At 47.9% G+C, this 21,167-nt stretch overlaps 1 protein-coding gene across 1 annotated transcript in view; it reads right to left on the bottom strand.

Annotated features, from left to right (window-relative positions):
• LOC137598499 (cadherin-2-like) overlaps window positions 1-21,167 on the bottom strand; it is a 104,067-nt gene that overhangs the window by 24,687 nt on the left and 58,213 nt on the right. Inside the window, exons 4-13 of the mRNA XM_068318715.1 lie at window positions 16,747-16,920; window positions 12,166-12,321; window positions 10,462-10,606; window positions 10,151-10,323; window positions 9,690-9,827; window positions 8,976-9,161; window positions 8,452-8,705; window positions 3,996-4,138; window positions 2,631-2,864; window positions 1,825-2,058 (exon numbers count right to left, since the gene is read on the bottom strand). Of these exons, the coding sequence (XP_068174816.1) occupies window positions 1,825-2,058; window positions 2,631-2,864; window positions 3,996-4,138; window positions 8,452-8,705; window positions 8,976-9,161; window positions 9,690-9,827; window positions 10,151-10,323; window positions 10,462-10,606; window positions 12,166-12,321; window positions 16,747-16,920 (1,837 nt within the window). The remainder of the gene's footprint in view (window positions 1-1,824; window positions 2,059-2,630; window positions 2,865-3,995; window positions 4,139-8,451; window positions 8,706-8,975; window positions 9,162-9,689; window positions 9,828-10,150; window positions 10,324-10,461; window positions 10,607-12,165; window positions 12,322-16,746; window positions 16,921-21,167) is intronic.

Raw genomic sequence — 21,167 nt, 5'->3', positions numbered from 1 at the left:
TGGCTGGTAGATTGGATTACTTAAAACCCAGAAAGACACCAGTGTTGTGGGGGAGCTGGGCTGGACCCAGAACAAACACGAAGAACTGGATTTCATTTCTTTACTCCAACATTTGACATTTTATCCAATTCTGCGAAAAAATAAGTAATGAACTGATTTTATGATTTTAGTTTTTGAGAAAACAGAATCACCAGAATTTCAGAGTGTTTCATCAATTCTGACAGGACTCTGTCCACATCAGAATTTCCTATCTGACATGACATCATACGGCCTTATTTATGGGATGTAGCACTGGATGCTGTCCGTGGCTACAGGCATGAACCTGCATGAAGCTGCGCTTTGCCTTCCTAAAGCTGAGTCTAATTCTCTTGATTTGATAGTTTAGAGAAGATAAACCAGTGATCATAATCAACTCTTGTGCACCAGCTCCAGCTCCAGAATCACTTCAGCCAAATTAAGAGAAGAATAAGGGATGGACTGACACAAGAATTTAGTATTCTTAATAGTGATGCCGGCTTGGACAGTGTGTCACAGGTTCTTGTAAAGTCTTGAACGTGTTTCCATTTGTTTGTGGTCTGCATCTCATCAGATGAAATACTTCTTTGACACTTTTACCCGGGATGGGAACGCGTGTTCTAAAACAGACAGAGCAGTGAAGCGTGCGATGAGAACCATATGTCAGCCTTCTTAGGAACCCAGCTCCCCCCAGTCCTGCTATCTCCTCACATACCCTGTAGTCTCAGTTTATTACCCCACAACAAATGGAGTCCGTTCAGCCGCTCCTCTTTGGCAGAGGCACACTGGTGTAATCCTGCTGCCTCTGATCAAACTAATCTGGGTGTATTTACGAGTCAAAGGAGTCTCAGCTGCTGTTAGTCAACCTGCAGGTCTGTACCTGTGACGGCCCGAGTCCCTCAGAACACCAGAGCGGTTCTAAGTGAGAGTTTAAACCCCAGAGATCATCACAACCCCCTACCTGTCTAAAATAAAACTGGTTCTGACTCCAGAATGGACTCCTTCCACAATGTGACCAATGTGCTGAACATCAGGCCTTAAATGAAGGAGACCAGACCACACGGGTCCACATGGTACCACCTCTACCACCCTTTAACAGCCCCAGCAGGGCCGGACCCCTGGTGGTCCAAGCCGTCTGCGTTCACACACATTATTACTGTTTACACCTGTTTGGCTTGAAATGTTCAGGTTTGCTGAAGTCTGACATAAAATGTGATTGGATGAGAGTGGATCCACGGCACCAAATGAAGACAATGATGTGTTCATTTCTGCTATTGATTGGTGATCAATCACTGTGTTGTGGGCTGCAGTGACTTGAATCAACCCCCCTTAACACAGTGACATGATTAAAGTGAGCACAATATAAAGGACAGGACAGGGACAGGTAAACTAAAGGTGATCTGTCACAACGAAATCGGATTCTAGTGGGTTCTGATGTCAGAGATCTCCTGGAGCTCCAGGCCACAGGTCAGTGCTCTGTGTGTGTGTGTGTGTGTGTGTGTGTGTGTGTGTGTGTGTGTGTGTGTGTGTGTGTGTGGCATCAGTTCTCTGAGTGGCTCTCACGATGCTGAAGGCTTCCTGCAGCAGTTGGCCTTCAGGTTCTTCTCTGTCCTGATGAAGATCTGTTAGTGCTCTGCTGTCAGCTCTTCAGTCTCACTGGAGCTTCAGCTCTCACCAGATCATCATGTCACGCATTTACAACATGTGACCCCCCTCAGGTGTGTGTCCTGAGCAGCTCAGGTGTAACCTCTCAGCAGCAGGACCGTCTGTCTGTGTGGGGGGTGTCACCTGTCTGTGTGAGAACCTCACCTAATAATAAGATGATACACATGAGGATAGCGATGATGGCTCCGGTGCCCAGGCCAGCGGCAACGATCCGCTCCATGTCCACACAGTCTCCATGGTGATCACACTGGCAGACCTTGACCTTCAGGTGGGACGTTTTGGACATGGGCAGGTTTCCAGAGTCCGTGATCATGATGGGAACCTCGTAGATCCCACTGGACAGGGAGCCGATCCACAGGCGGAGCTGGGCGTGCTCACCTTGAGGATGAGATGACAATGGTAGGGGGGGGCACAACCCACAGACTGGCAGGTGGGGTACTTCCTCCCCAACAGTCGGTCAGACCACATGCAAAACAACCGCAGTGTAAAATAAAATAAAAGTAAGTCCTGCCATAAGATGCTAATCGGTTTGGGGGAAGTCAGTTTGTTTCTGGCTGTGGAAGTCGAGACACTTTGGGGGTGTGACTCCTGCAGTGGTCATGTGACTCCTGCAGTGGTCATGTGACTCCTACAGTGATCATGTGACTCCTGCAGTGGTCATGTGACTCCTACTTCATCTAAAACACCCCAAATTAGTGCCAAAACCTAAAGCACCGATCTCTGAGCAATAATGTTCTAAAATAAAGTTTTGTGTTTGGACTCGTCTAGTGGACCTGGACTCACAGTAAACCTGAAGGTGTAGCTAACAGTCTTTGACTCGCAGCCACAGCTGAGAAGGTCTCGTTGTGTCTCTGGTAGAGTGACTAAATCCTGCCATCTAAAGGTGACTGACATTTCATCCCTTTTATTTTTGGGTGAACTACATGAACAACAGATGTTCTGGTGCTGACCATTCAGACGACTCAGGGTCCAGTTCCGGCGCACGTCTGATGGACGACTGGCCAACTCAAAGGCGAATGGTCCGGCGTTGGGGGTCAGATCGGGGTCACTGGCTGTGATGTTGATGGCATTGGGATCTGGCTTCTCACACATTTCTACCTCGGGGGGGGACACATGAGGGGCGTTGTCGTTGATGTCCAGCAGGTACATTTGAAGGGTTCCGGTCCCGCTGGCAGGAGGGACACCTGCACACAGAAATAAACACACAACAGAGAGGGTCAGGCTCCTGGAGGATGAACCGTGGCTTCAGGACTGAACACAGACCAACGGTCTAACAACCCTGACAAGCCCCACAGTAGGAACTGAACCTGGAGACACCAGATTCTGAGCTCATGAGTCTGACTACATTTTCATCAGTGAGACCCCCCCTATAGTTGGAACACAACCTCCACTCCCCCTTCTTGAAAAGAGGGACCCCCGCCCCGGACCTCCACCCCATGACTGAGAACCTACACAGACGACCCACCTGAGTTTGACACAGCCGATTATAAAAGTGTTTTACCAATAAAGTGATTACTTTTGACAAAACTGAAATAATTTCTAAATAACATTTTGAAGATGTTGTTTTATGGTGAGGCATTGTGGGTAATCTTCCTCTCATAATGAGGGATTCCAGGAGCAATTTCCAAATATACATATAATAATCCCTCACTTATTTGCGCTTCTAGATGCACGGCTTCACTACATCACTGATTTTTAGTAGGGAGTCACGTGATACCGTACACGCATGCTATTGGCTGACAGCATCCGTGTGAGCGCTGCGTTCAGAGACTCACATACACACTCCTGCAAGTTTACAAGTGTGCTTTAAACAGTCTGTCAGTGTTTTAAAGGAAAACCAGATAGAAGGTGGTTTAACATCAGTGTGGGGGGGTTCAGAAATGTTTAAATTACCATAAATATTAAAATAGACCGATGGATAGAGGGACATAGACATTAGGACATCGTTCTTGGCGACATCGTGGAACTTCTTTTTTGCAGGTGTTCGTGGAACTGTAACCGTGAGGAGGGAGGGATCAGTGTGACGGCTCTAGCTGAGATCTATTTTAGCAGCTAGCACCAGATGCTACATGACTACATCTGTTCACTGTAGACGTGGGAATACCAGCCGGTCTGCTACACCATTATTACAGTAATGCTGGATGCACTAACATGTTTATCGATGTTGAACATGAGTAACACTGAGATGTGAGCTGATTGGCCGGTTGAGCAGCTCCCCCAGTGCTGCTTGTCCCTGAGCCACGGGGACGCTGGTTCCTCACGGTGACATCTGAATGTGGTGTGGAGGACTTCAGAATACACCATCCATAACTCACCATTATCAGACGCCATGAAGGTGACATTGTACAGGTTGTTCTTCACGTAGGGGGACTCCCGGTCCAGGATGGCAATGGTGGAAATCCGCCCGTTAACTGGGTCGATCTCCAGCCAGTTGGCAGGGTCGTACATCTTGGAGTACCTGAGGACAGTGGGACAGGGACAGCATGAGGGACGACCTCAGGGAGACGATCTGCTCCTCTGACCGGAGCTGAGCTGCTGCTATGAAGCTGACCAATGGGAGTCTCCAGCACTCACAAGGCAAACAAAGCACGTTCTCTTACGGTTGTTGCAAATAATTTGACCTTCAAGAGAACTGAAGTTAATGTGAAGACATCAGTTCAAACAGACGTGTTCTAGAATTGGAACTGGCCCGTTTTCCAGTCCCTGTGAAGGTCACGTCTGATGTTTCTGCCTGTTTTCCATCACATTCGTAGCAGGAAACACATTTGAGAAATTATACAGATTGGACAGAAACATAAAATCACAGCTTTCACAAAGAGGTGAGAGGAGCTGCTAAAAACCTCCATGAAGCATGAAGAGGGATCAGTTTCATCATCATTATATATTATTGTTCATCTGACTGATACATGAACAGGAAGGAACGGTTGTGAAACGTGAGGGTGGCCCTCACTACAGAACACAGGACACAAGAGGGTGATTCCCACCACAGCGATGCTCCCTGGTCTCCTGTACAGCGTACATCGTGCTCACAATGTGTGTGTGACCGTGTGTGTGTGTGTGTGTGTGTGTGACCGTGTCTGTGTGTGTGTGTGTGTGTGTGTGACTGTGTGTGTGTGTGGGTGTGTGTGTGACCGTGTGTGTGTGTGTGTGTGTGTGTGTGTGTGTGTGTGTGTGTGTGTGTGTGTGACCGTGTGTGTGTGTGTGTGTGACTGTGTGTGTGTGTGTGTGACCGTGTGTGTGTGTGTGTGTGTGTGACCGTGTGTGTGTGTGTGTGTGACTGTGTGTGTGTGTGTGTGTGACCGTGTGTGTGTGTGTGTGTGTGTGTGTGTGCACTAATACGCTTCCTCAATACGGCACGCGCCTGCCATGTTCTGTTGCCTGGTTACAAAGACTCCAGCACTACATCGAGAAAAAATAGCGGGTTGTAAAACAGAGTGGGATGGGGCCGGGAGGCAGCAGGCTGGTGAGCTCACACCCACAAGACAAAACACAACCCTCTGATCAGCTTTGCTCCTAAATGAGCAGCAGCTAACAGCTAACAGCTAACAGCTAACAGCTGGAGCTCGTCGCTACATGAGAAGGTAAATGTTCCCCACGCTGAGCCAATGAGGGGGGGCTGTCAGTGACAGTAAAAGAAAACATCATTTAATTGTGTATCCATTTATGGGCGGCGTGGTGGTGCAGTGGGTAGCGCTGTCGCCGCGCAGGAAGGAGGTTCTGGGTTCGCGTCCCACTCTGTGTGGAGTTTACATGTTCTCCCGGTGTCTGGGGGGGTTGTCTCAAATTGCCTGTAGGTGTAGTGTGTGTGTGTGTGTGTGTGTGTGTGTGTGTGGTTGTCTGTCTACATGAGGCTCTGCGGTGTACTGGCGTCGCACCCAGAGTGTACCCTGCCTTACGCCCCCAGTCGGCTGGGATAGGCTCCAGCTCCCTCTGACCCGTGACAGCAGAAAAAGTGTGAGAGCAGCCAGGAACCCCCCAGTAGGTGTTCAGAACCCGTCATCCTGCTCTGGAGGAGGACTGACAGGTGAGAAGAGCCTCCAGAAACACCTGAGCACAGCTGGACTCCTGGTTCTTCAGTGGTTGGACGTCCTCCCGGTTAGATTTGACGCTGAATGATCTCTCTGCAGAGCTTAGGATTCATTTGATTTCATCTGTTCGATGAACAACCGACCCAACATCTCAGTCACAGTTCTGGAATAAGTGGCTGCTATATAACTCCCAGGGAGACATATAGCATGGCTAGCATATAGATCAACCCAAGCAAGTCCAGAACTATCTCCATTGTCAAGGAGAAATGGCTAAACCACTGCTTCCACATCGGCTAGGAACACATTACAACAGTCTGAGAAGCCTGTGACGCTTCACTCAAAGACAAACAGCAAGTGGAGCACCTCAGGAAGGAGGTAGCCAATGGCCTGGAAAACATCTACAGAACCCTGCTTCTGGGCAAACTGAAGCTTTGGTGCAGGCAATATGGACCACTTCCATGTCTTCAATGGCCACTAACCCTCTATGAGGTTCTGCTCTAAAAGGTGGAAAAGCTGGGGAGACTGCTTAGCTCATATGCAAGGAAGTGGCTTGGCCTTCCCAGGTGCCTCAGCAGCATTGGGCTCTACAGCAAAGGGATGTTATACCTCCACCACGTGCACCAAAGTCAGCCTGGAGATGATGCTACTGGACTCAATCGATTCATCAGTAGTCCAAGTGGCACCCATCCCGACCACTGGAAGGAAGTGGGCCCCGTTGCTTGTAACTGAGCAGGCAAAGGCAGGGCCATTGTGGTCTTGGTCTTGAAGCCTGTACATCAGCCTGGAGCAAGGCCAATCCAGCTGAGAGTAAGGGCAGTGGATGGCATGCAAAGGGGTGGGGAAGAGGAAGATCTCCCGGAAAAATCTGTTGGAGATGAATTCGGGGCAAGTTTTACCATCAGGACTGCCTATGAGGCGTTGCTCTCTCCTGTAAACCTAAGCCCAAGTGGGATGACAAAGACCCTACACGCCCATCTGTACAAGTACGGCGACACTGAAGCACATCTTAGTGGGATGCAAGACCAGCTGTACCCAAGGCCTTTACATCTGGTAGCACAACCAGGTGTTCAAGTGTCTTTTACCACTAATGAAAAGGCAATGGACAAGTCTGAATGCCTTTCTTCCCCTTCATGATGTTGGCAGCAACATCATTTGTCCTATAGGGTCAAACCAGCTTTGCCACCATAACAACGGACACTGGGATGTTGGGCAGAGCACGGGACTGGAAGATACTGGCAGATCTGGAAAGAAGCTGTGCTTACCAACTGTGATCACATCACCAATCTGCGACCAGACCTGGTTCTGTGGTAACCCTCGCTCAAGCTCGTCTACATCATAAAGGTCACTGCGTCCTGGAAGGGTGCAGTGGAGGAGGCCTACGAGCATTAAGTACTAGTCTATTGAGGGATCTGAACATCCTACACAACAGATCTAGCTAAGGGGTAGGGTTTTTTTTCACAGGCCATTACTTTACTAGCCATAAATTACCATGTTGTTCATGTCTCCTCCATTGAAACAAGTTAACTTACAAAAGACTAGATTGCCAAGGACAGGAAAGAAGTGATGGAAAAAGATGTCAAAAATACAGCCCATAATCAGAGCAGCTGAAAAGAAAGCCATTTAGTGAGGTTAACTTACTGCAGCAAACAAATTAATTTTATTACAACTTTGATTTTTACTGGATCTGCTGATTGGCAGGTAGTGATTTACTAAACAACATCTTTTATCTTCTAATTTTCTACTGATATCTCTTTCAGCACTGCTGTTTAAAACGAAAGAAGAATCCCCGTGTAAAATGTGTTAAATAAGAAATGTTTTTCAGAGCCGTGCAGCTTGCACCGCTAATTGCTTGTGCTGCTGAGTGCAAAAGATCGCCACTTGGAAGCAGCTCACGGTAATAATTTGACTGACATATTTAGGGATGTTGACCCAGCTGTACGTCTTCTTGTTGGTGAGACAATAATCTGAGCTATGGCTGCTTTTTCCACTTTTTGGTTCAAAGGGGTTGCTGGAGCCTCTCTCAGCTGACTACAGGCAACAGGTGGGCTACACTCCAGATGAGTCGCCAGCGCATATGAAAGACAACCACACACAGACACACACACACACACACACACACACACACAGACACACACACACACACACACACACACACACACACACACACACACACACACTACGGACAATAGAGATGAATCAACACGCCTACGCTGAATGTTTTTGGAGGTGGAAAAAGAGAATTCAGAGAACCCACACAGGCAGGGAGGACATACTCCACATATAAGGACTCAAACCACAACCTCTCGCTGTGAGCTAACAGCCCTACCCACTGCCTCACCACTAACTAGGAATTACCTACGACAGCTGTGACAGTCACAAAGAAGGGCTTCATGCTAATCCTGGTTTTGATCTAATCAGTCCTTCAGCTAAAGGATGATGTGTTTGCCTGAATAACATCGCTGTGACTTGATGCAACGTTGCTGTGAATGAAAGCTTCTAAGTTAATTTCCTGTCACTGACAGTGACTTCATTACATTCTCCTAACAGAAAGATGGGAAGCATACAGATATCAGAAGAGTATTTTAATCAAAGGACAGCAAAGACACGTTCAGCATCTGTTAGAAACTGTTAATCGTTTCATAGTTCAATCAGTTCACTTAAACCGATTGTTTAAGTTCACAAAAGCCGTTTTCTCTTCTAACGACCGTCTTCAGTAAATGAGCGGCGCCAGCAGGCGACTCACCTGACGGTTTGTCTCAGGTAGCGATCCGGGTCCTGGGCGGTGAAGGTGGTGAGCAGAGACCCCGCGGGCAGACCTTCCTCCAGCCGGATGGACTTGGGATTGGGGTTGAACTCTGGACTCTCGTTGATGTCCAGGATTCGCACCGAGACGGTTGCAGTGGACTGACGGGGTAGGTGGATGCCCCGGGCCAAAGAAACCTCGTTCTCAGCCTCCACGGTCAGCATGAAGGAACGGTTCGCCTCGAAATCAATGGGCTGGACGGGAGAAAGGGGGAACATGAGGGGGCAGAGCAAAGACCTGCTCATCAGAGGTTTATATTAACACGGATGGGAGGATGAAGCCGTCAGTGGACTGGTGTACGACTCAGAACAGGAAATACACTGAACAGATAGAGACATGTGACCTCTGGCAGGGAACCTTCACATCTGTAACAGATACTGTTTAAATGGTGGACTTGGTCACAAACTTAAAGCGATGCCTTCTGCCTGGTGAGGGGGGGCACACCGGTCAGCCTCGTCACTCACCTTGACCACTGTGAGCAGACCCTCGTTGGTGGAGGGGTCAGTGGGGATGGAGAAGCGCCCAGCAGAGTCTCCAGCGATGATGCGGTACAAAGCGCTCCAGGAGGGGGTGTGAGGCTGGTCCTTATCCGTCACTGTCAGGTTAGCAACGATCACGTTCACCCGGTTCTCGTGGACCTCTCCAAAGAACTGAACACACACCAGAAACCACCAATCACAGCTCAGCTAGAGTAACGCCCACGTGACCTGAGAGTAGTCAATATGGATGGATGATGGATGGATGGATGGATGGATGATGGATGGATGATAGATGGATGATGGATGAATGGTTGGATGGATGATGGATGGATGATAGATGGATGAATGGATGGATGATAGATGGATGAAAGGATGATGGGTGAATGGATGGATGGTTGGATGAATGGATGGATGAATGGTTGGATGAATGAATGGATGGATGGATGAATGGATGGATGATAGATGGATGAAAAGATGATGGATGAATGGATGGTTGGATAGATGAATGGATGGATGATAGATGGATGAAGGGATGATGGATGAATGGATGGTTGGATGGATGAGTGGATGGATGAATGGATGGATGATAGTTGGATGTACAGATGAATAAGAGCTGATTGTCTCCGTTTCCCAGAATGCCTCCTTCCTCCCGTTGGCCTGACCGTTGGATGTGCCGTTGGTTGTCACTGGAGTACTCACGGCGTCCGTGGTGAACTCGGGGGCGTTGTCGTTGACGTCTGTGACCCTGATGAGGGTGGTGGCCGTGTTGGACAGACCGTAGGTGGGGTTCCCCTCCATGTCCGTGGCCTGCAGGATCAGCGTGTACTGGGTGACTTTCTGAAACAAGACCACAACCAGGACCACCGTCAGGAGTCAGGTGTGTGTGTGTGTGTGTGTGTGTGTGTGTGTGTGTGTGTGTGTGTGTGTGTAATGTAAAGTGGTCAGCCTCAGTGGAACATTTAGAACAGGATCTACTGATGTAAGAATAACAAGGAACACGCTCCAGGCTGCTGATTGGACAGACTGGAGGACACGGAGCTGCTCCACTGGGTTCAGGAGGTAGTCTAACAAAACACACACACACACACACACACACACACACACACACACACACACACACACACACACACACACACACACACACACACACACACACACACCTCCCGATCAAGGCCTGCTGCCACCGTGATGATGTCACCAGTCTTGTTGTTGATGGTGAACATGTTGGAGGAGGGGCTCTGGGGATTCTGGGAGAGGATCTTGTATCGAAGCATCCCATTGGCCGTTTTTGGATCATCCTTGTCCACTGCTGTCACTGTCATCACAAACGATCCTACAGGAGACACATCAGCACCGACAGGTCAGTGAGGACAGGCCTGTGTGTGTGTGTGTGTGTGTGTGTGTGTGTGTGTGTGTGTGTGTGTGTGTGTGTGTGTGTGTGTGTGTGTGTGTGTGTGTGTGTGTGCAGTACCAGGCTTGGATCCCTCTGGCACTGATCCATTGAAGGTGGTGTGTGTGAACTCTGGTCTGTTGTCGTTCTGGTCGATGACATTGATGACGATGTCAATGGGGTTCTCTACCTGGTTCCCATTCAGGTCCACCGCATGGGCACGCAGCTACACACACACACACACACACACACACACACACACACACACACACACACACACACACACACACACACACACACACACACACACACACACACACACACACACACACACACACACACACACACACACACACACACACACGACAGGGGAAATAATTGAATGTTGAGCAGTAAATAGCAGCTCATTTGTACGGTCTCATGTACAGTCAGGTGTACAGTCAGGTGTACAGTCAGGTGTATAGTTAGGTGTACAGTCAGGTGTACAGTCAGGTGTACAGTCAGGTGTATAGTTAGGTGTACAGTTAGGTGTACAGTCAGGTGTACAGTCAGGTGTACAGTCAGGTGTACAGTCAGGTGTACAGTCAGGTGTACAGTCAAGTGTACAGTCAGGTGTACAGTCAGGTGTATAGTCAGGTGTATAGTCAGGTGTACAGTCAGGTGTACAGTCAGGTGTACAGTCAGGTGTACAGTCAGGTGTACAGTCAGGTGTACAGTCAAGTGTACAGTCAGGTGTACAGTCAGGTGTATAGTCAGGTGTATAGTCAGGTGTACAGTCAGGTGTACAGTCAGGTGTACAGTCAGGTGTATGGATATGCCTATTAGCTGGGATCACCCTAATCAATCCCTTTTAAATTCATCCTGTGGGGTAATGAAGGCCTCACCAAATTGTGAATGAATTCCCCCCCACAGGTGTGTAGACCACCTAACGTGTGTAGACCGTCACGTTCACGCGGTGCTACTGGGACCACTCAGGGCTAACCTCCACTGATCAGTGGAACATTCATTACTCACAACGTTTCCAGTGTCCACAGGACGTCAGGGACCATCGGGAACAGCCGGTGTTCATTGAACAGCACACCTGTGTTTCCTGTATTTAGCATAAGACGGTCAAAGACGCTGGAGACAGGAATGAGCAGCCTGGCCCCCCTGATAAGACATTCCTTCAGGGGGTGTGAAGGATCTGCCTGGGACTAAAGCCCCCTCATGAATAAACAGACAAATCCAGCTCCAGCTCCGACAGCTACATCCACACGCATGAATATTCATCCCACCGCTGACATGCTAATCGCCCTGCTGCGCCCCCAGACTCCCCTCCCCCGTGTGTGTGTGTGTGTGTGTGTGTGTGTGTGTTCCTGCAGATCAGAAGGTGAGAGGCTCTCCCTCTGAGGTGTGTGTGACTGTATCAAACATAGTGACACCTCCCTCCTCGTCTCTGAGCAGCAGCTCCTGGTGATGAATAGAAGCAGGGCTGAGGCCCCCACCAGAGCAGGAACGACACGGAGTACACTAGTGTTTCACTAGGGTCACCACCGGGCAGCTTCAGCACAAACTACACTGAGCTTGACTGATTGATCGATTGACTGATTGGTGATTAGGAACACTTGACTCAATGAGAACAGATCAGTGAGGAGCAGGGGGCCCCGAATGAAGGGGGGTCTTTGTTAAACAGGGCTGACAGTTTTGGGTTCTGCTGCAGTGGAACAAGTGGAGCTGCTGGTCAGACCCCCCATGAGGAGGACGTCGGGTCTGTCCTGTGGGACAGGGGGTGTGCTGCGGTCTCACATGGAAGTTGGAGATGTGCTCCCGGTCCAGAGGCTTGGTGACGGACAGCTGGCCCGAGATGGGGTTGATGATGAAGATGCCCGTTGGAGGCTGGTCGGCCCCGGGGCCCGTCACGCTGTAGCGCAGCATACGGTTCCTATCGCGGTCTGAGCGGATCTGAAGATGAGATAAGATTTCCTTCATTAGTCCCACTCTGGGGGCATTTCCACTTCTACAGCCCTGTGGGGTAATTAACAGAGACACGGGTAATAAACACAACACAGAACATAAATAATTGACCACCCCATAGACCACCCCCTAGACAACCCTATAGACCACCCCCTAGAAATGGCTGAAGCCCACAGATGATGAGAGTACTCACCACATAGACCACCCCCTAGACCACCCCCTAGACCACCCCATAGACCACCCCCTAGACCACCCCCTAGACCACCCCCTAGACCACCCCCTAGACCACCCCCTAGACCACCCCCTAGACCACCCCCTAGACCACCCCATAGACCACACTATAGACCACCCCATAGACCACCCCATAGACCACACTATAGACCACATTATAGACCACACTATAGACCACCCCATAGACCACATTATAGACCACCCCCTAGACCACCCCATAGACCACACTATAGACCACCCCATAGACCACACTATAGACCACCCCATAGACCACACTATAGACCACCCCATAGACCACACTATAGACCACCCCATAGACCACATTATAGACCACCCCCTAGACCACCCCATAGACCACACTATAGACCACCCCATAGACCACACTATAGACCACCCCATAGACCACACTATAGACCACCCCATAGACCACATTATAGACCACCCCCTAGACCACCCCATAGACCACACTATAGACCACCCCATAGACCACACTATAGACCACCCCATAGACCACACTATAGACCACCCCCTAGACCACCCCATAGACCACCCCCTAGACCACCCCATAGACCACCCCCTAGACCACATTATAGACCACCCCCTAGACCACCCCATAGACCACACTATAGACCACCCCATAGACCACACTATAGACCACCCCCTAGACCACCCCCTAACACGGCTGAGGCCCACAGACGGTGAGAGGCGGACAGGTTAGAGTGACTTCCAGGTGACTAAACACTGGATCCGTTCTCGGTGTCGGTCAAAGTGAAAACACCGACACACTTGATGAACGTAAACAAACCGTTCCTCCCTCCAGCCTACCGGTTTACTCTGGAGGCACGACTGTCTGAAGGTAAGAATATCATCAACCAGTCAAGTCAAGCTGTCCAAGTCTGACCTGGACGTGTCTCGTATGTTAGCACAACTTCACTCTCGCACAAGAGAACTCGAGCACGTTTGTGGTTTGTGCTACACACCCACACAATGATCTGATCTCAACTGAATACAAAGTGCAAACATGTGAAGCCTGGGAAACATTCATATCCAGCACATGATCAAGACACGGGAGAGAAGGAGCAGACAGGCTCAGCTGTGGTTCAGGTCAAACACCTCTAAATAACTCATCTCATGTCTGACTGGGGCTACAACTAAGGTCCAGTCCTTGTCTGAGGGGCAACAGCGTTGTCTGCAAGAAGTGGAAGGAAGTGGGGGCAAAAAGCAGTATGACTATTCTTTTACTGCTAATAGACAGACAGACAGACAGACAGACAGACAGACAGACAGACAGACAGACAGACAGACAGACAGACAGACAGACAGACAGACAGACAGACAGACAGACAGACAGACAGACAGACAGACAGACAGACAGACAGACAGACAGACAGACAGACAGACAGACAGACAGACAGACAGACAGACAGACAGACAGACAGACAGACAGACAGACAGACAGACAGACAGACAGACAGACAGACAGACAGACAGACAGACAGACAGACAGACAGACAGACAGACAGACAGACAGACAGACAGACAGACAGACAGACAGACAGACAGACAGACAGACAGACAGACAGACAGACAGACAGACAGACAGACAGACAGACAGACAGACAGACAGACAGACAGACAGACAGACAGACAGACAGACAGACAGACAGACAGACAGACACTTTAATAATCCTGGAAGAAATTGCACATATCCACTGCTCAGCCAAACACCAGGAAAACCAAACAGGACATACACTACACTAACAGACACATGTAGCATTAACAGTACATATACTAAACTATAACTAAAATATAAACAGTATAAAATTAAAATGGTTGTAATTAATTAAAATGGTTATTGTAAATAATAATTTAATAATATTTAATTTAATAATTTAATAATTTAATTTAAACTTAATATCACACATTAAATTAATAATTTTTTAATTTAATAATTTAATAATATATTATTAAAATGGTTATTATAATTAAAATGGTTATATATAACGGTTAATAGACTTATTTTGTTCAGCAGTATGGTTTCATGCCAAAACAGAGTACTACAGATGCAGTATTTGCTCTGAGGATGTTGATAGAGAAGTACAGAGAAGGCCAGAGGGAGCTGTATTGTGTTTTTGTAGATCTGGAGAAAGCTGATGACAGGGTGTCCAGAGAGGAACTGTGGTATTGTATGAGGAAGTCTGGAGTGGCAGAGAAGTATGTTAGAGCGGTGCAGGACATGTATGAGGACTGTAAGACAGTGGTGAGGTGTGTGTAGGTGTGACAGAGGAGTTCAAGGTGGAGGTGGGACTGCATCAGGGATCAGCCTCTTCTTGTTGCTATGGTGATGGACAGGCTGACAGACCAGGTTAGACAGGAATCTCCATGGACTATGATGTTTGCAGATGACATTGTGATCTGTAGTGAGAGCAGGGAACAGGTGGAGGAGAAGCTAGAGAGGTGGAGGTTTGTCCTGGAAAGGAGAGGAATGAAGGTTAGCCGCAGTAAGACAGAGTACATGTGTGTGAATGAGAGGGACCCAAGTGGAAGAGTGAGGTTAGAGGGAGAAGAGATCAAGAAGGTGGAGGATTTGAAGTACTTAGGGTCAACAGTCCAGAGCAATGGAGAGTGTGGAAAAGAGGTGAAGAAGCGTGTCCAGGCAGGATGGAACGGGTGGAGGAAAGTGTCAGGTGTGATGTGTGATAGAAGAGTTTCAGCTAAAATGAAAGGAAAGGTGTACAAAACTGTGGTTAGACCAGAGATGTTGTTTGGTCTAGAGACAGTGTCACTGAGGAAAAGACAGGAGACAGAGCTGGAGGTAGCAGAGATGAAGATGCTGAGGTTCTCTCTGGGAGTGACCAGGATGGATAGGATCAGGAATGAGTACATCAGAGGGACAGCACATGTTAGAGGTTCTGGAGATAAAGTCAGAGAGGCCAGACTGAGATGGTTTGGACATGTCCAGAGGAGAGATAGTGAATACATTGGTAGAAGGATGCTGAGTTCTGAACTGCCAGGCAGGAGGCCTAGAGGAAAACCAAAGAGGAGGTTTATGGATGTAGTGAAAGAGGACATGAAGGTAGTTGGTGTGAGAGAAGAGGATGAGAAGACAGGGTTAGATGGAGGACACTGATTGGCTGTGGAGACCCCTGAAGGGAAAAGCTGAAAGGAAAAGAAGAAGACTAATTTTGTTCCTTATTCTAAACTTAAATTGGTCCATGGCTGACCTCCACCAACAAAGCAACGTGACTGAAATTTAGGAAATCCCAATGTACAATACGCCTGATGGCAGGTAGCTACAAGAAAAGATAATAAAAAATAATAGAGTGGACATTTTATTAACAGTTTATCTACAAAATAAAACTAGACTATTATCAGTTACTATTTGTGTAGAGGAATCCCCCTGTAATCATGTCTGAGTGTAACACAACAGCCTATCAGCATGAAGCTCTCTTCTGTCACGTGTTTCCCACACACATACTCCGGTGGGACGGTCCGTCCATCAGTTTTGTCTAACGACTATTTTTAAAGTGGTGTCTGCTTTTTGACCCAGAGCTGCTCATATCTCATCAGCAGGACACCTACTGATAAATGACCAAGTCACAATGATCTACCTTCTCCACAACTGAAAAACATTCTGTATATTTATTCATATATTGAGACTTCTTCCTATGTACAATGTGTGTTGATGGACCCTTTGTAACCGCATGAGCCCATATTGGTGAACAAAACCCTCTTAAGTCGTGTCCTGAGTTCACTCTGATGACACCGACTGGAATCAGCAGGACGGCGGTCCCGACAGCAGCCGCTGACGGCCTGAAGCACGTTTCAAAACCACCATCAGTCATGGGGGGACGGGACTGGGATTAATGATCTTCATGGGGGAAAAAGCTGACTCACATAAATAATGGGGCTGAATAATGCAGTGGAGGAGGAAGCACATGTCCTCAAGTTGGGGGGCTTTACCTCTGTAGTCCTGGAACTGTCCATGACCCCCACCCCACCGGTCAGGTACATCAGGTGGGACGAAGGCATGGACTTCCTGTTTCACATGTTTGCTTTGAGCTTATTCAGTCAAAGGTGTGTGTGAGTGTGTGTGTGTGTGTGTGTGTGTGTGTGTGTGTGTGTGCGCGTGTGTGTGTGTGTGTGTGTGTGTGTGTGTGTGTGTGTGCGCGTGTGTCTTACTCTGACTAGGTCCTCAGGGAACTGTCCTCGTGAATTCTCTGGGACATTGATAGGTGGAATGACCCAGTCTCTCTTCACTCGCCTCACGGTGCTGTCGCCCCTGACAACCACGCTGTGCCATGGGAACACGATATCTGGTACCCGCTGAGTCAGCGCTGAGTCGCTGGGCTTCACCTGCAGAGACAGGAAACAGGCTTTGTGTGTCGGAACAGAGGAGTGTGCACAAACACACACACACACACACACACACACACACACACACACACACACACACACACACACACACACACACACACACACACACACATGCGTACTGGTTTGTATGACTGGTGAATGTTCTGCACAATTCACAGAGGATGATAAGAAACAGAAAAGCGTCCCCCAATTCATCTGCAGCCTGGAGGTCAGAAACAAGTCACTTCCTGTATCTGTGTCAAAATCGAGTCACTTCCTGTATCTGTGTCAAAATCGAGTCACTTCCTGTATCTGTGTCAAAATCGAGTCACTTCCTGTATCTGTGTCAAAATCGAGTCACTTCCTGTATCTGTGTCAAAATCGAGTCACTTCCTGTATCTGTGTCAAAATCGAGTCACTTCCTGTATCTGTGTCAAAATCGAGTCACTTCCTGTATCTGTGTTAAAATCGAGTCACTTCCTGTGTCTGTGTCAAAATCGAGTCACTTCCTGTATCTGTGTTAAAATCGAGTCACTTCCTGTGTCTGTGTCAAAATCGAGTCACTTCCTGTATCTGTGTTAAAATCGAGTCACTTCCTGTGTCTGTGTCAAAATCGAGTCACTTCCTGTATCTGTGTCAAAATCGAGTCACTTCCTGTATCTGTGTCAAAATCGAGTCACTTCCTGTATCTGTGTCAAAATCGAGTCACTTCCTGTATCTGTGTCAAAATCGAGTCACTTCCTGTATCTGTGTCAAAATCGAGTCACTTCCTGTATCTGTGTCAAAATCGAGTCACTTCCTGTATCTGTGTCAAAATCGAGTCACTTCCTGTATCTGTGTTAAAATCGAGTCACTTCCTGTGTCTGTGTCAAAATCGAGTCACTTCCTGTATCTGTGTTAAAATCGAGTCACTTCCTGTGTCTGTGTCAAAATCGAGTCACTTCCTGTATCTGTGTTAAAATCGAGTCACTTCCTGTGTCTGTGTCAAAATCGAGTCAATTCCTGTATCTGTGTCAAAATCGAGTCACTTCCTGTATCTGTGTTAAAATCGAGTCACTTCCTGTGTCTGTGTCAAAATCGAGTCACTTCCTGTATCTGTGTCAAAATCGAGTCACTTCCTGTATCTGTGTCAAAATCGAGTCACTTCCTGTATCTGTGTTAAAATCGAGTCACTTCCTGTATCTGTGTCAAAATCGAGTCACTTCCTGTGTCTGTGTCAAAATCGAGTCACTTCCTGTATCTGTGTCAAAATCGAGTCACTTCCTGTATCTGTGTCAAAATCGAGTCACTTCCTGTATCTGTGTCAAAATCGAGTCACTTCCTGTATCTGTGTCAAAATCGAGTCACTTCCTGTATCTGTGTCAAAATCGAGTCACTTCCTGTATCTGTGTCACACAAGTTTCTCTGTTGCACATTCCAATCACAAAGTGGCCACAAATCAATAAAACACATAGAAACAGACCGGGACGGACGCTAGCTACCAAACTAAGCCTAGCCCTAACCATAGCACTTGGATGCCAGTGTGAGTCAAAGCTAACGATGATGCTCTTTGACCCGAGCACTGGAGTCACTACTGAAGAACAATATGAGTCACAACTGATTGATCAGTTCAATGATCTGCAGCATCTTAATTTCAAAAAGTTAAGTGAGCTAATGGCTGAACTCCTTAGTCCTCCTGCTCATCTGAGGACGTCCGCTGAGGAACAGGTGTCGGCTCTGCTGTTAACAAGGTGTGTTGAGCTGAACGGCTTCTCTCCTGCAATAAGGGACACAGACTCTGAAGTCTTTGCTACGTTACCGTGGTGATTACCGTTGTTTCATGTAGTGATGTGTGTTGGTCTTTCTTTTCTGGGTGACGACAGATATTTTACATTACAGTATACGTACATAAAAGTAATTCCTGAGTCGATAGTCTCACAACCATTTGTGTCTGTACAAGACCCAATACCAGATTCCTCTAGAAGGTGCTTCATGGTGGTTCCACCTTTTGTGTTCTACCAACACCATATTCACCAGCATTAAGATAAGATAAGATACAATAAGATAAGATAGTGTACTTTAGCCATGAGCCGATCTGCATACTGACAATGATCTACTGATTTTGAAAATCTATCAGACCAAAATGAAATATTTGGATGAGGAGACTGAAGTGCAACACACCGGTCATGTACCAGGTCATAAGCAGGAGCTGTCAGCCAGGAGAAGATTCACAGCCCAGTCCCTCCAACTACCAGTGCCTCCCAATCCCAGCAGGGTAATCCTGCAGCAGTGGATTAAGTGGCCCCCAGCCAGCAAGCAGAGTGGCTGCAGTTTGACAAGGATGTGTGCAACTTCAACAAAGCCACAGCCAAGGAGATGCTGACAGCCATCTCCAAACAATGACTATCATCATCTGCAGCTATGCATTGGAAAGATTGGGTCAGATAGGGAAAGAAAAAGAGAAGCCCACCTCCTGCATCATGAATCACAGGGGTACCAGGACACATCACCTGCGGCAGGGACTTTGTACTCTTAAGAAACAGAATAAGCAGAACTACAAAACATCCTGTGGAAGAAGCTGATGATTCTTTCTAGAGCAGAGTGGCAACAGAGATGGGGAAGAGAGACAGTCAAGAAGTAAGCAGCCTTCATCTCCAATCTCTTTGGCTTCACAGAACAATTGCCCCAGAACTAGCACGGTGGCCGCTTGAGTGTTAAGCAGAGCAAGTGAATCTCTTCCTCTAGGACACATTGGGCGATCCTCTGAGGGAGCCAGAACTGAAACCCAAACAAGCCCTAATCAGCCTCAACTGTCCAACTTGAAGGAGCCACGACTGATCAAGGTGACTCGCTCAGCATCTACTCCAGGCCCCAGTAGCTGTCCTCAGTTGGTCTACAAGCACTGCCCAGAGCTTCCACGGCAACTGTGGAAGGTTTTGAATGTGATTTGGAGAAAGGGAAAAGGTGCTGACCAGTACAGGTATGTTGAGGGATGTGGATTCCCCAAAGAGGAGAACTTGAAAGACATCAACCAGTTTCAGACCATCTCACCTCTGAGTATGTTTTTCAGCCTCACCTCATAAAGACTGACAGAGTTCCTCCTCCAAAACAACTACTCTAACCCATCAGTACAGAAGGGAGGGATCCCTGGAGCACTGGCTGCTTGGAACACACTGGAGTCATAAGACAGCTAATCAGAGGGCCCAATGACAACAGAGGCAACCTAGTTGTCTTGTGGCTGTACAAGGCCAACGTCTATGGGTCCATAACACACAAACTGTTCAAGCTTGCTTTACACCTCCATAATGTTCCCATCAAGATCAAGGACCTCCTCCTGGAACATTACAACAATTTCAAGACGAGGGTTACTTCTGTGTCAGAAACATCAGACTGGCATCACATTGGGAAAGGAATAATAACCAGCCATGAACATGGTGGTCAAATCAGCTGAGGTGGAATACAGAGGGCCTCTGACCAAGTCAGGTGTACGGCAGCCACCTGTAAGAGCCTACATGGACAACTTCACCATTGCAACAACATGTGTCCCAGGGTGTAGGTGGATCCTACAAAGACTTGATAGACTCATCGCCTGAGCAACGGTGAGGCCCTCCAAGCCAAGATCCATGGTTCTGAAGAAGAAAGTCATTCACAAGGTCCAATTTCCATCACAGGAACTGTCGTATCAACTATCACTGAGCAATCTGTCAAGAGTTTGGGGAAACTGTTCGTCTGCAGCCTGAAAGACTCGGCTGCCGTCCAAAAGTTCAACAAAGAACTTGGAACATGGCTCAAAAGGTTGAGAAGTCTGGTCTGCTTTGTAAATTTAAAGCTTAGTCTTACCAGCATTCTGTGGCCCCTGGTGGTCTACACAGTCTCAACAACATTTGAGTCCCTAAAATGGAAGGTTAGTGGCATTCTTTGAAAGTAGCTGGGCCTTCCTCACAAGCGCTGCAATGTATGGGAGGAGCGACGTCCAGCAGATTCCTTTCAGCATCCTCACAGAGTTCCTGGAGGTTCACACCAGAGAAGCCCTACAGTTCAGGGATTCAAGGCCTGCAGGGTGACATCAACAGGTATCGAGACGAGTACAGGAAGGAAATGGATGGTTGGGAAAGCTTTGGAGGTGGCAGAGTCACACCTGAGACACGTGGGCACTGGTGGAGCAGGCTTGGGCTATTTCGCAAAGACCTTGATCCTTCTTCTCATCTTCTTTATGTGTCTTGAATCCAAAATTTGGGATCAATAAAGTGTGTGTGTGTGTGTGTGTG

Source organism: Antennarius striatus, chromosome 7 (assembly GCF_040054535.1).
Source record: "Antennarius striatus isolate MH-2024 chromosome 7, ASM4005453v1, whole genome shotgun sequence".
Lineage (NCBI taxonomy): Eukaryota > Metazoa > Chordata > Actinopteri > Lophiiformes > Antennariidae > Antennarius > Antennarius striatus.
The sequence above is the reverse complement of the archived record's forward strand: the minus strand, read 5'-3'. Positions and strand labels throughout refer to the sequence as shown.